The following is a 13,498-nucleotide window of genomic DNA, read 5'->3' as shown; positions in this document are numbered from 1 at the left end:
ATGATCAGCAGTCCAAAATAAATAAGATACATCCAAAAGTATTCAGGAAACAAAATCTTCACTATTCAGTGAAGCTCTCAGTATTTTGTACACGTATATACGATGCACAAGCAAAAAATGCTTAACACTGGCAGTAGATATTTTTAAAAAATAATTTCCCTCTTACTTTTATAAGAAATGTTTTTTTAATATTAATGACATATTGAACAGCTTCCAATATTCACAATTAGAAGGAGAAAAGGAAAAATTTGAAATGGGACCATCCCAGGATAAAAGTCAACAAACACGTTCTACTTTGATAAGAGTCAAATACATAAAGTCGTCACAATACTCATTTATTGTGTTGGGTGGATAGTCATGGGGACAGCCGGCTGTGCATTTGACTGGCACACGTTGGACATATTGCTGCTGATGAACATATCTTCTCCCTGCCACTTCTTCTTTGTTGTAGAGGTTGGTAGTCCCTACAAGAAGTTCTCCATGCCACCTGGGAGCAGCTCTGCCTTGCCTTCTATTGGTCAATCTACTCATTTCCCGACACCGGCTCGGAGGCGTCATCGCACCACTTTCAGTCAAGAACAGCTGGAACACCTGGAGGCAGCTTTCCTCAAGAACCATTATCCTGATATCTACTGCCGAGAGGAGCTGGCTAAGACTACCAAGCTAAATGAGGCCCGTATACAGGTAATGGATGGTGTGGATCACTAGTAAGGTTGTCTTTTTAGTGGCTATCCCAAACCAAGAAAATATCCAATCTAAATTCAAGTTCATATCCGAGAGCTGTGGGAGAGGACTTCTGTCCATTTTGCCACAATTCTACTCATCATTCATTTTGTAATAATTTTATTGATACTTTATGATTTTCAAAGAATATATGCAAACATAAGAATTATCCAAATCTTATGCTACAAGCATTAATAAGATTCAATTTTCAATAGTTTGTCTTTCTGTATGAAGGCAGCAGGGCACTGCAAACAGCATTATCACCACACACCATTCCAAACCTGATGCCTTTCCAATTTCTTTCCTTGTTCTATGTACTCCAGCTTTGTTACACATCCATGCTCTCAGGTTAACTCTGAGTAACAGTATGTATGGATAAGATGCTGCAAGTATGTTAAGGTTAGTTTACAAATGTCTGGAAGTACTTGTGTGACTCCCTCAGTGTAGAGATGCCTAAATAATTTCAGGTGTTACTAAATCCTTCAGCATGGATTTGGGCCTACACCAGCGCAGGCAAAACACTAGTTGACATACCCAATATACTTCCCTGACCTCCACTTTAAGTGGTAAAGGTGGTCTCCTCATAACAGCTTCTTATCATATTGGGAGTTATTTAATCAAGAGGTCATATGCAAAGCTAAAACCTAAAAACACAACCAGCTGGTTCCTGGTGTTAGTGCCGCAGCAGGGCATTGGACTTTATACCCCCAGGTTTATTACAGCAGCTTTTTGTGAGGCAGGGCACCAACTCTGGGATGGGTGAATACCAGTCCACCTCAGAGCACACTTTATCAGGTTTATATCCCTGTAATAGTATAGTACCTCAGAATGGTGATCATTACAGAAAGGTGGTGGTGGCTGTTAGCAGCATTACTTGTCTTTAGGGGCTGAAAACATAGCGCATAACCTCAGCTTCTTCCCATTATTTTTCTTTTTTTATTATTTTTACCACCTCATCCAGGTGAGTGATGCAGATGTGTGTGCTTTCTAGCTCCAAACACTTAAGTTTTAACAATGAGAATCTGGTGTCTATTTAAATGTTATTCCCATGTCTGTGAGAGTTTTCTCTGAGCTCCACTGTTTAATCGCATTGTTTTGTTTCAGCCAGGGTGCACTCCATAGCTTATGTTCATTTTCATTTTTTTGTTATTTTTGTTAATTTTGATTTATTATTTTTATGTGTTTTTAAAATTAATTATGGTTAATTATTAAATTGCAATTATTATTTTGTTTCTATGCATCATATAGTTTCCTGTGTCCTTTGTACTTTGTGGGTGGAGCCCGAAGAGGCAGGACCACCTTAACACTAAGGCTTGTTTGCTCTGTGTCGCCTTTTTAAGCAAACCCCTTTTAACTTCTTTCTTTTTCTTGATCTTTTTTTAAGTCCAAATACATTTCTTCAGTTATAAAGATTTGGTGTGGGACATGTCTTATAAAGCCAGAGGTTTTACAGATCTTCTCCCTTGAAGAGTATTTATGTGTAATTGTGTATATTTTGGGACATTTAATGAAGCATATTGAATCTTGGAAGCCAGAGTCCCTTTTGGGCCTGTATAGTCCAAAGCCTACCTGTAAAGTTTGGTGTCAGACTGCCTGGGATGAGGCCAATCTCCAGACAGGTCAGTAAAGACTTGGGCCTGATTTGTGGATCTGTTTATTCTATTTTTGCACTTATTAATAAGAGAATGAACAACTACCAATGCAAAAGATCATCTGGTTCGATAGGACAAGTCTTACACATAATCCGTATAATCAATGGAATTTATTTGGATTTACCAGAAAGAAGGAAAAAAGGAAAACAGAGACAAAAAGGCAAGAAAGGGTTTGACTAAAAAGGCAACCTAGAAGAAGTAATATCCCAATAAAATGTAATAACCGAAGGCCAAAAATGGAAGCAATAAATCAAACAGAAAAATAAAATTGCCATTCCCAACTATGAGAACACTCCGAATGACAATGAACTACCACCGGATATTCCCTGGCCTCCTACTGTATTACATAGGCTGAGGGCGGTCCTATAGCTGTGACATCAGCGGTGACCTCACCCACAAAATGTAAGGAACACAGGAAACCACACAATACATAAATATAAATAAGTAAAAAACTAAATTTACATAAAAATAACAAAAACATTAAAAAATAATACAGCAGAATTAACAAAAATGACAAAAGATATGAAAATAAACATAATTCAGGTAGCACATTTCGTCTGAAACAAAACATCCACATTCCTAAGACGTTCAATTTAGATTGATAAGTCACTTTGTGCTGGGATTTAGAGAGGAGTGTCAATGTGTGTGAGTTTGTCTCTGATGGACTAGTATCCCCCCAGCCATAGGTGGGTCCACCAATACACCCATTAATCCCACCAAAGGATTTAACTCATTATAACTGTTAAGGTTATCCCTTTAGAATTCACCAGCTGAGTAAAATGATTGGCCACCTGTTAAAATCTAACTTACCTTATTGATCCCATTGAGGGTATAATACAGTAGTGTTATTTTGCTTATTTTGTTACTTTGATTTCTGTTTTGTTGTTATAAAAGTATTTTATCACTATAGTTATTATGCTTTGTATCATGTTTTGATCATCATTACAATAACAATATTTATTTATATGGCACATTTTCATACAAATGATGTAGCTTAGAGTGCTTTACAGGATGAAGAAAGAGAAAAAGGACAAAATATAAAAATAAAATTAGGCAATACTAATTAACGTAGAATAAAAGTAATTTCCGAAAGCCAAGGAGGACAGAAAAAAACAAACAAAAAAAAAACTCCAGATGGCTGAAGAAAAAAATAAAACCAGCAGGGGTTCTGCGGCCACAAGACCGCCCAGACCCCTCTAGGCATTCTACCTATCGTAAATGATCTCAATCAGTCCTCATTGTATTCAGGGTTCACATGAAAGAATTAGATGATGATGGTCATGTGGACCTCTGGCCTTCAATCCATCAATGTAGGGGCAGCACGGTGCTTTGATTAGGTGGTGGTAGCACAGATCGCCACCACAGAAAAACGGAAAAAGAACAGCAGAGAAAGTAGGGGTTAGTATGGATTTCTGAGCCACCATAAATGTTAATGATAATTAAATGCATATACAGAATATCAGGGTTAAACTAAAATGAAGCTATGAGAAAGCCATGTTAAAATAATGAATTTTTAGCAGTTTTTTGTAAAGTACTCCACCATATTAGCCCGGTGAATTTCTATTGGTAAGCTATTCCAGATTTTAGGTGCATAACAGCAGAAGGCTGCCTCACCACTTCTTTTGAGATCAGCTCTTGAAATTATAAGCAGACACTCATTTGAAGATCTAAGGTCATTACCACTACTTTGTGTTTCATTCAATGGCAGCAATTGTTTCCGGCAATGAGGTAACGTGAAGTCTCAGTTAGTGAAATAACACCAATTAGCAACAACATTAAACCCACCACCCTAATATTGTGTAGGTCCCCCTTCTGGGGGGGGGAGCAGATCCTTTAAGTCCTGTAAGTTGTCAGGAAGTGCTTCTATGGATTGGACTTGTTCTTCCAGCACATCCCAAAGACTGAGTTGTGGGGAATTTAGAGGCCAAGTCAACACCTTAAAATCTTTGTTATATTCCACAAACCATTCCTGAAAAATTTTGCAGTGTGCTAGGGCACATTTTCCTGCTATCAGGGAATACTATTGTTATGAAGGAGTGCATATGGTCTGCGACAATCTCTAATATCCACATTAAGGCCAGGACACAAGGTTTTCCAGCACAACATTGCCCAAAGCATCACATGGTTTTTACTGGCTTGCTCTCTTCCCATAGTGCATTCTGCTGCCACCTTTTACCCAGGTAAACAACACACTTGCACCTCGTCGTCCACATGATCTAAAAGAAAATGTGATTCATCAGGCCAGGCCACCTTCTTCCATTGCTCCATGGTCCAGTTCTGACCCTTACATATCCTTTGTAGGCACTTTTGGCAGTGGACTGGGGTCAGCATGGGCACTTTGACAGGTCTGCAGCTATGCAGCAAGCTGCAATGCACTGGATGTACAATGCAATGTATGTTCTGTCATAGTCAGCGTTAAGCCTTTCATCAATTTGTGCTTCATTAGCTCTTCTGTGGGATTTACCAGATGGGCTAGTCTTTGCTCCTCACACATATCAGTGAGTCTTGGGAGTCCATGACCCTGTTGCTGGTTCACCATGTGTCCTTCCTTGGACCACTTTTGATAGGTACTAACCACTGCATACTGGGAACACCCCACAAGACCTGTCATTTTGAAGATGCTCTGTTCTTAATCAAAATCCATCCTTAAATAGTCTCTGGAGTATGATATCATACACTGATCAGCTACAACAGGTGAAGTGAATAATATTGATTACCTCTTTACAGTGGTATCTGTCAGGAGACTGTGTGGGGACCTAATGCAGGTATTTAAAGTCCTCAAAGGCATTGATAAAGTAAATCCAGCATAATTCTTTCAGCTTAAAGGTGAATCACGTACTTCATCAATAGAAATTAAGGGGAAGTGCATATAGAACTGAAGCCAGGAAGCACTTCTTTGAGCAAAAAGTTGTGGAAATCTGGAAAAAAAAAACTACCAAGACATGGAGTTAAACCTTGACAACCAGTAAGAAGAATCTAGATGAGATATTTGGACAGTTTAGCTATTTGCTAAACAAACGGGCTTGATGGACTAAATGGTCTCCTCTCGTTTGTCAGATTTCTTATGTTTCTTACATACAGTGCATCCAGAAAGTATTCACAGCGCATCACTTTTTCCACATTTTGTTATGTTACAGCCTTATTCCAAAAAGGATTAAATTCATTTTTTTCCTCAGAATTCTACACACAACACCCCATAATGACAATGTGAAAAAAGTTGTTTGAGATTTTTGCAAATTTATTAAAAATAAAAAAACTGAGAAATCCCATGTACATAAGTATTCACAGCCTTTGCTCAATACTTTGTCGATGCCCCTTTGGCAGCAATTACAGCCTCAAGTATTTTTGAATAACAACAACAACAACAACATTATTTTATATAGCACATTTTCATACAAAAAAGTAGCTCAAAGTGCTTAAATATATGATGCCACAAGCTTGGCACACCTATTCTTGGCCAGTTTCGCCCATTCCTCTTTGCAGCACCTCTCAAGCTCCATCAGGTTGGATGGGAAGTGTCGGTGCACAGCCATTTTAAGATCTCTCCAGAGATGTTCAATCGGATTCAAGTCTGGGCTCTGCGTGGCCACTCAAGGACATTCACAGAGTTGTCCTGAAGCCACACCTTTGATATCTTGGCTGTGTGCGTAGGGTCGTTGTCCTGCTGAAAGATGAACCATCGCCCCAGTCTGAGGTCAAGAGCTCTCTGGAGTAGGTTTTCATCCAGGATGTCTCTGTACATTGCTGCAGTCATCTTTCCCTTTATCCTGACTAGTCTCCCAGTTCCTGCCACTGAAAAACATCCCCATAATATGATGCTGCCGCCACCATGCTTCACTGTAGGGATGGTATTGGCCTGGTGATGAGCGGTGCCTGGTTTCCTCCAAACGTGATGCCTGGCATTCACACCAAAGAGTTCAATCTTTGTCTCATCAGACCAGAGAATTTTCTTTCTCATGGTCTGAGAGTCCTTCAGGTGCCTTTTGGCAAACTCCAGGCTGGCTGCCATGTGCCTTTTACTAAGGAGTGGCTTCTGTCTGGCCACTCTACCATACAGGCCTGATTGGTGGATTGCTGCAGAGATGGTTGTCCTTCTGGAAGGTTCTCCTCTCTCCACAGAGGACCTCTGGAGCTCTGACAGAGTGACCATCGGGTTCTTGGTCACCTCCCTGACTAAGGCCCTTCTCCACCGATCGCTCAGTTTAGATGGCCGGACAGCTCTAGGAAGAGTCCTGGTGGTTTCGAACTTCTTCCACTTACAGATGATGGAGGCCACTGTGCTCACTGGGACCTTGAAAGCAGCATAAATTTTTCTGTAACCTTCCCCAGCTTTGTGCCTCGAGACAATCCTGTCTCGGAGGTCTACAGACAATTCCTTTGACTTCATGCTTGGTTTGTGCTCTGACATGAACTGTCAACTGTGGGACCTTATATAGACAGATGTGTGCCTTTCCAAATCCTGTCCAATCAACTGAATTTACCACAGGTGGACTCCAATAAAGCTGCAGAAACATCTCAAGGCTGATCAGGGGAAACAGGATGCACCTGAGCTCAATTTTGAGCTTCATGGTAAAGGCTGTGAATACTTATGTACATGTGCTTTCTCAATTTTTTATTTTTAATAAATTTGCAAAAACCTCAAGTAAACTTTTTTCACGTTGTCATTATGGGGTGTTGTGTGTAGAATTCTGAGGAAAAAATGAATTTAATCCATTTTGGAATAAGGCTGTAACATAACAAAATGTGGAAAAAGTGATGCGCTGTGAATACTTTACAGATGCACTGTAATAGTGCTGTCTTCACAGTCTATAAACAGAAATCTTTTGACACATTACTAGGACAAAATTAACTTTAAGAATCACAAATGAAACATGAGTCAAAACAGATCATCCTTTTCCTAACTGAATTTATGTTTGTTTATTGTTGTTCTAACACTAATATCTCACAAAAGTCTTTCCATTGTTTGGTCAATCGTAGTTTTTACTTCTGTCTCAATTGTACTGATGCCGCTCACTGGATACATCTACACAGCAGAGCCACAAAATCATATTGCCAATGATTCTACTTACAGAAAATGGTAGAGAACAAAGAAAAAATACAAAGTGGTGACATGAGAAGTCACTGGGAACACAATAAGAAATCAGAATGAAATAAAGACATCAGAAATTAAAAACAACCATCATGATGGTAACACAAAAGAAATAATTGTCCATCCATCCATCCATTTTCCAACCTGCTGAATCCGAACACAGGGTCACGGGGGTCTGCTGGAGCCAATCTTGGGCAGGGCACCAACCCACCGCTGGACACACACACCAAGCACACACTAGGGCCAATTTAGAAACGCCAATCAACCTGACCTGCATGTCTTTGGACTGTGGGAGGAAACCGGAGCACCCGGAGGAAACCCACGTAGACACGGGGAGAACATGCAAACTCCACGCAGGGAGGACCCGGGAAGCAAACCCGGGTCTCCTTACTGCGATGCAGCAGTGCTACCACTGCGCCACCGTGCCGCCCAGAAATAATTGTAACCCAAGTAATTTCCTTTGGGATTACCGTATATACTCGAATATAAGCCGAGTTTTACAACACCCAAAATGTGCTGAAAAACGTCACCCTTGGCTTATATTCGAGTCAGGTCCTGCTGCGAGCAAGCAAGAGCGCGAGAGACAGACACACACACATGTGCGAGAGAGACACACATTCGCACTGCCGAGAGAGAGAGAGACACACACACACACGCACCGCGCGAGAGACACACACACACACACACATACATGCGCCGAGAGACACACACACACACACGTGCTTCGCGCGAGAGACACACACACACATGCATGCACCGAGAGACACATACACACGTGCTTCGCATGAGAGACACACACACACACACTTGCTTCGCGCGAGAGAGACACACACGCACGCTGCCAAGAGAGAGAGACACACACACGTGCATCGTGCGAGAGAGAGGGCTGGCTGCATAAGGCAGAGAAGGCAGTTAAAGAATGCACCCAGCTTGTTTTTAAATATTTAAATTAATGTATGGTAATTTTATTGATATTTATTTTGATTATTTAAACTTACCAGTAGCTGCTGCATTTCCCACCTTAGGCTTATACTCGAGTCAATAAGTTTTTCTAGTTTTTGTAGGTAAAATTAGGCACCTCGGCTTATATTTGGGTTGGCTTATACTTGAGTATATACGGTAATAACATTTTCTGATTCTGATTCACTTAAAGATATACTGAAGAGGTGGAATTGCTAGGACTAAAAAATCTCTGTTGTTCTTGGCATGTAGAAATTGAATATTGCATTCACACTTCATTCTTTTCCATTTATCACTGCTCTCCTTATCTTGGCAATACGTTGGCTGTCTAAAGGGCAATTAAGTTGGCGACCACTGAGGAGCTTGGCTGTTATTTGCTTAAAACTGGGTTTCTAATATTTTTTTCTTTTTTGTTTAAGGTTTGGTTTCAAAACAGGCGGGCCAAACATCGAAAACATGAGAGAGCCACGCAGAAGCCTCCCACCGTGATTTCAGCCTGTAGCAGTCTCATGGCTGGGATGTGCCCAGTCAGTACCACAGCCCGCCAGTACCAGTACCAGTACCCTCACAGCATCAGCCACATCCCACACTTCTCCTCAATGAGTACTGGATACAGCAGCACTTCCCCAGTTGGCCAGTTCAGCTGCCCTGGCGGACATGGCCATCTTCCTGGTGCCCAGCCTGCTACTCGGCAGCATGACGAATGGTATGGTCCACTACGTGCCATCAGCAGCCCGACTCCTGGACTCCATTCGTCTATGTTGCCTTTAGCTCCTATGCCAGGGCTAGATCACTCATCCCATTGGAATTAATAGGTAATGGGTTGTGGACACACTGAACCTGCCATATTTGGCAGAAACTTGAGTATTGACTAGAAAAGGATTAAGATACATTTCCATGATGATGCCATTCTGCTTGGTCAGTTAGGCGCTTTATTGAAAAAGGGATTTGTAACAAGCAACAGTTGCCGTTTAACCAAAAAGAGCATTTTGGTTCATACAAGTGTTACAGGGAGGAAATGCATTATAGGAGGGCAATTAGGAAAGACACCAAAAGATGCTGACACAGGTGTGTGACCAATGAATGCTTCACAATGTGGCCCTCTTCTGAACAGAAGCCTTACATGTCTGAGTGGCCAACAGAGAGGACTTGATGTGGTCCTGCTTAGTACCAACTGCAGCACACTCTGTCTGAATGAATGGAGCCGAGACTCAACCGGACATTATCCCATCCTTCTGATGGACTCCTTTACATTATTTTGAACTCTATAATCTAGTGCCAAATATGCTGTATATAATGATCAACACCAACATAAACTTTGAAACAAAAGATAAAATATAAAGCTAGACCTGGTCACCATCCCCATCTGAATTACGTCCCATAACACCAGATCATCATGACCTCATTATAATAATCAAGAGGTGAACATCCCTAACCTGACATTGCAATTGCTTTAATGCTTGAAAACTCTTTGAACAGCATGAGCCTGAACAAGACAACTTCCTTCTCCCAGTATTCTTCTTTTTGAAACCCAGACAAAACAAAACTTTTGCAAATCTCTCTGAAGTGGTTACAAATGAAAATGCAGAACTAGGCTACTGGGACATGTTGATTTATAACAATGATAGCCAGTGTTGCTTCTATACTTGTTGAGGTCCTATGTTAAATAAAGGTTGGAGGACATTCTCATAAAGGCAGGGGCGCCAGTTGGAAAAAGGAGGGGCTCAAGATGCCAATATACAGCGGTTACTTGTTTGACTCATTTAAGAGGAGTAATCAGCATGATTGAAGATCGTGAGTGTTCCAAAGACAGCATTTGCCCCTCTTGGATCAAAGAGCAGGAGGAGGGTTCCCCTTAGGAGTAAGGAGCACAATCAAACTTTGGGGGGATTCCCCATGGGAGTAATACAGTAATTGAAGAGCAGTTGGTGGCACTCTCACCAACTGACAAGTTTAGTCATCATTTTTTCAACTTTAACTACCCCATTTTCCCTAGTTGCCCTAACAGACAGAGTAGATGAGGGTTCCCTGGTGGCCACAGAACTCTGTTAAGCCACTTAATTTGCTTATGCTGCCTACGCTGATAGCTCATAGGTACATCAATGAAACATGCATAATTTTCTGGATGAGCTTTTCCATTTCATTGGAAACTAATTCTATTCAAGCAGCATCAAACACAAACAAGAAAATAACCCAAGATGAAAAGTCCATCATAGGACAAGTTCATCAATTTACATATCAATTATGGGGAATCCAACGTAGTTTCTTAAAACTTTGTGGCAGCAGCACTAAACCACTGTGCCATCATGTTATCTCGAGCCATGATGGGCTTTCCATTAATCCAAGTTTAGTATGTAGTCAATCTGTTGTTAAGTGAAGCCAAATCCACTGACAATGTGAAAAGGATAGAATGGTACACTATGGAGATTTGTAATGGCCTAGAAATTATTACTTTACTAGAGTGGCCTATTTAGCCTATAGACACTGCAGTGCCAATGTGGGGCTGAGGCAGTTGACACTGATGAGTCTTTCGTACGACAGGAACTAAGAATGTGCGACCCCAGGTGTGGAGGACCTACTCATCCTGTAGACACGTGCCCAACAGCAACTAACCAATGTCAAGGACAGCCAGGGGCCCTACCCGGCTGGGAGACCAGCTGGATGTAAGGACCAGGGGAGAGAGCATGTTCAGGACATTATCTCCCATGACATACTAGTGGATAGCCCCTTAAAATGCTGTGGCAACATGGATTCCTGCAGGGCATGCTGGGAGTTGGAGTTCGCTGCAGCCCCGTTGGGTTCTGTGGGTGCAGAGACTGCAGAGCCCTGCTACGTCAGGCTTCTGCTACACCTGGGAGTACTTCTGGAACATGCTAATGAGCCACCTGGAGTGCTCCCCGGTGCAGCTTAAAAGGATCCAGCTGCCACTACTTGGGGAGCCAGAGTCAGGAAGGAAAGAGACAAAGTTTGCCGGTGAAGGTGAAGGTGGACGTGAATGAGAGAGAGAGAGAGAAGAAGAAGAAAGTACTGTGCTGCTCTGGGAATGAAAGGGAAGCGTTTCCCACTAAAATAAACGTGTATTGTGCTTGGAACTTGTGCCTGGTGTCTGTCTGTGTCAGGTTTGGGCAGGTTTTGTGCCCCTTGTAGGCCACACCAAGTGCTGGTGAAGAAACTGACTGTGTGAAAGACAGCTTTGTGATGCATGCAATCCACTGCAAGCTGCTACAATCAATTCTATTCATGTCTGTCATTCTCTTCACCACAGAGGTACACAGTGTGTATTGTAAAAATGTAACGTTACATTATTTTCCACAAGATGACACATTAAAACACAATATTTCCCATCCCCATCATTACCTAGTTTCTTAGCTCCTGTGGAGGATATTGAGGGTTCACACTCTCCAAACACGGTGGGGCTTCAAGCTTGTTTTATGTCTCTGATGCAACTTTAGAATTGCGATTGTTGATATTGTTGTCATAACTGACAAAATGGGGATTGAACAACCAGAATATGTCAGGGCATTCCACAAAGTGTCTAGAGGACAGGTGATTATTGTTTTTCCTCATCAGAGGTCTGTATTTAAAAAGTAAGTAACAGGCAGACCCATGTGGAATTAATGCTTGTAAATGCTTCCTGACAGGACTAAACAATTTTCTTCTCGTGTCAGTGACACAAACTTCACTGGAAGCAAAATGCAATCTGTTTTGTTGGATGACATTTTAGGTTTTTGTTACTGAATTACATGCAGCACACTGTTTTCTCATGAATTGTGCGGTTTTGCCCTGCAAAGGACTGGTGTACTGTTCGCCATGTTTTCTTCTTGCCTTACACCCAAGGGCACTGGCTCACTGTGACCCTACAATGAGCCAATTAAATGTACACTTAAGTACATGCAGGATTAAATGTATACTGATAACTCGTGTTCAGTTCTGGTCACTTGACTGATCTTCCTCACTAGCCAGACAGCCGGAGCACACATTTGCACGTTGTTAATGACTAAACATGATACGTTTGTGAAATAATGCTGGCATTTTTTTTTGTGTTGGAGTGTTGGAAATTCTGTAGTAGTGAAGTAACATATATCTGTAAATTTTTCAAGTAACACATTTATTTTTACTTCAATAAAATAAGTATGGTATTGTGTTGTGTTACTCATTACTTTAAAAAGTAATCTGACACATATTACTTTTAATGTGACACCCCTAACAGTGCTGACCATACTGTATACATACTACGGTGTGCCAAAAGGTCTGTTTATTAGAACTATGGCACAGGTCAAAACCACCATGTAAAATCACAAGGTACAAATTAGTCTGTAGCCATTCAGTAGAGATAATTCACGTGCATTTAGAAAATTGTCAAATTGCATAACCTAAATGACTTGAACACAGGATGACACACCAATGCAAGACAATTCGGTGGAAGAATTAGAGATGTGCCCACAATTTGAATGTGAATTTCCCCTTGGGATTAATAAAGTATCCATCACAATACCTGTGCTTTCACATACAGATGTATCTATTGTATAGTACACAAGAAAATGGTACATTAAGAATCAAACAGCAGAAGGCAAGAAGAGAAGTACAGCTTGAAAGATGAGCCTCAGATATTAACAGAATAATCAGCATGCATGACCTGTCAAGTATTCTCACAACATACAGCAGCAAATAGACAATGATGTGGAAAGAAGGAGGTAGATAAAAATGAACAATTACATCATTATTGACCTTCTTTCCTCAGTGTACAGACTATGGTATGGTGAATAATCTTCCAAGGTGACAACACTAAAGGTTATTGCTGGTTGTGTGAAGGGCTGGACATTCCCCCTCACTACGTAGGGCTTCTTGGTATGAGATGATCAACACTTGAATGCTGTAGCATTGCTATTGGCCAGGTGAGTCCATCACCAACCCAGTGATGTTATATCCAGTAAATATCTTGACAAGAAATGTGTAACACATTTGCCCATGCAGACTCAACTTGAATCTGCAAGATATGGGTTACCATTGATCACCTCACAGTCTGTCGAAACTGTAGAATGCCAGAGATTCTGAATGGGTGGGCATCACTACA

General features: G+C 41.2%; 1 protein-coding gene across 1 annotated transcript; it reads left to right on the top strand.

The window, feature by feature from the left end:
* The first annotated feature begins 353 nt into the window (after nucleotides 1-353).
* On the top strand, nucleotides 354-10,138 carry prop1 (PROP paired-like homeobox 1). Its single transcript, XM_028820357.2, has 2 exons — nucleotides 354-684; nucleotides 8,844-10,138. Exons 1-2 carry the CDS (start codon nucleotides 358-360, stop codon nucleotides 9,234-9,236), a joined length of 720 nt encoding a protein of 239 aa, XP_028676190.1. The 5' UTR covers nucleotides 354-357; the 3' UTR covers nucleotides 9,237-10,138.
* The last annotated feature ends 3,360 nt before the right edge of the window (nucleotides 10,139-13,498 follow it).

This window comes from Erpetoichthys calabaricus, chromosome 15, assembly GCF_900747795.2.
Source record: "Erpetoichthys calabaricus chromosome 15, fErpCal1.3, whole genome shotgun sequence".
Taxonomy (NCBI): Eukaryota; Metazoa; Chordata; class Cladistia; order Polypteriformes; family Polypteridae; genus Erpetoichthys; species Erpetoichthys calabaricus.
Note: the sequence above shows the minus strand (reverse complement) of the source record. Positions and strands in the feature narration are given on the sequence as shown.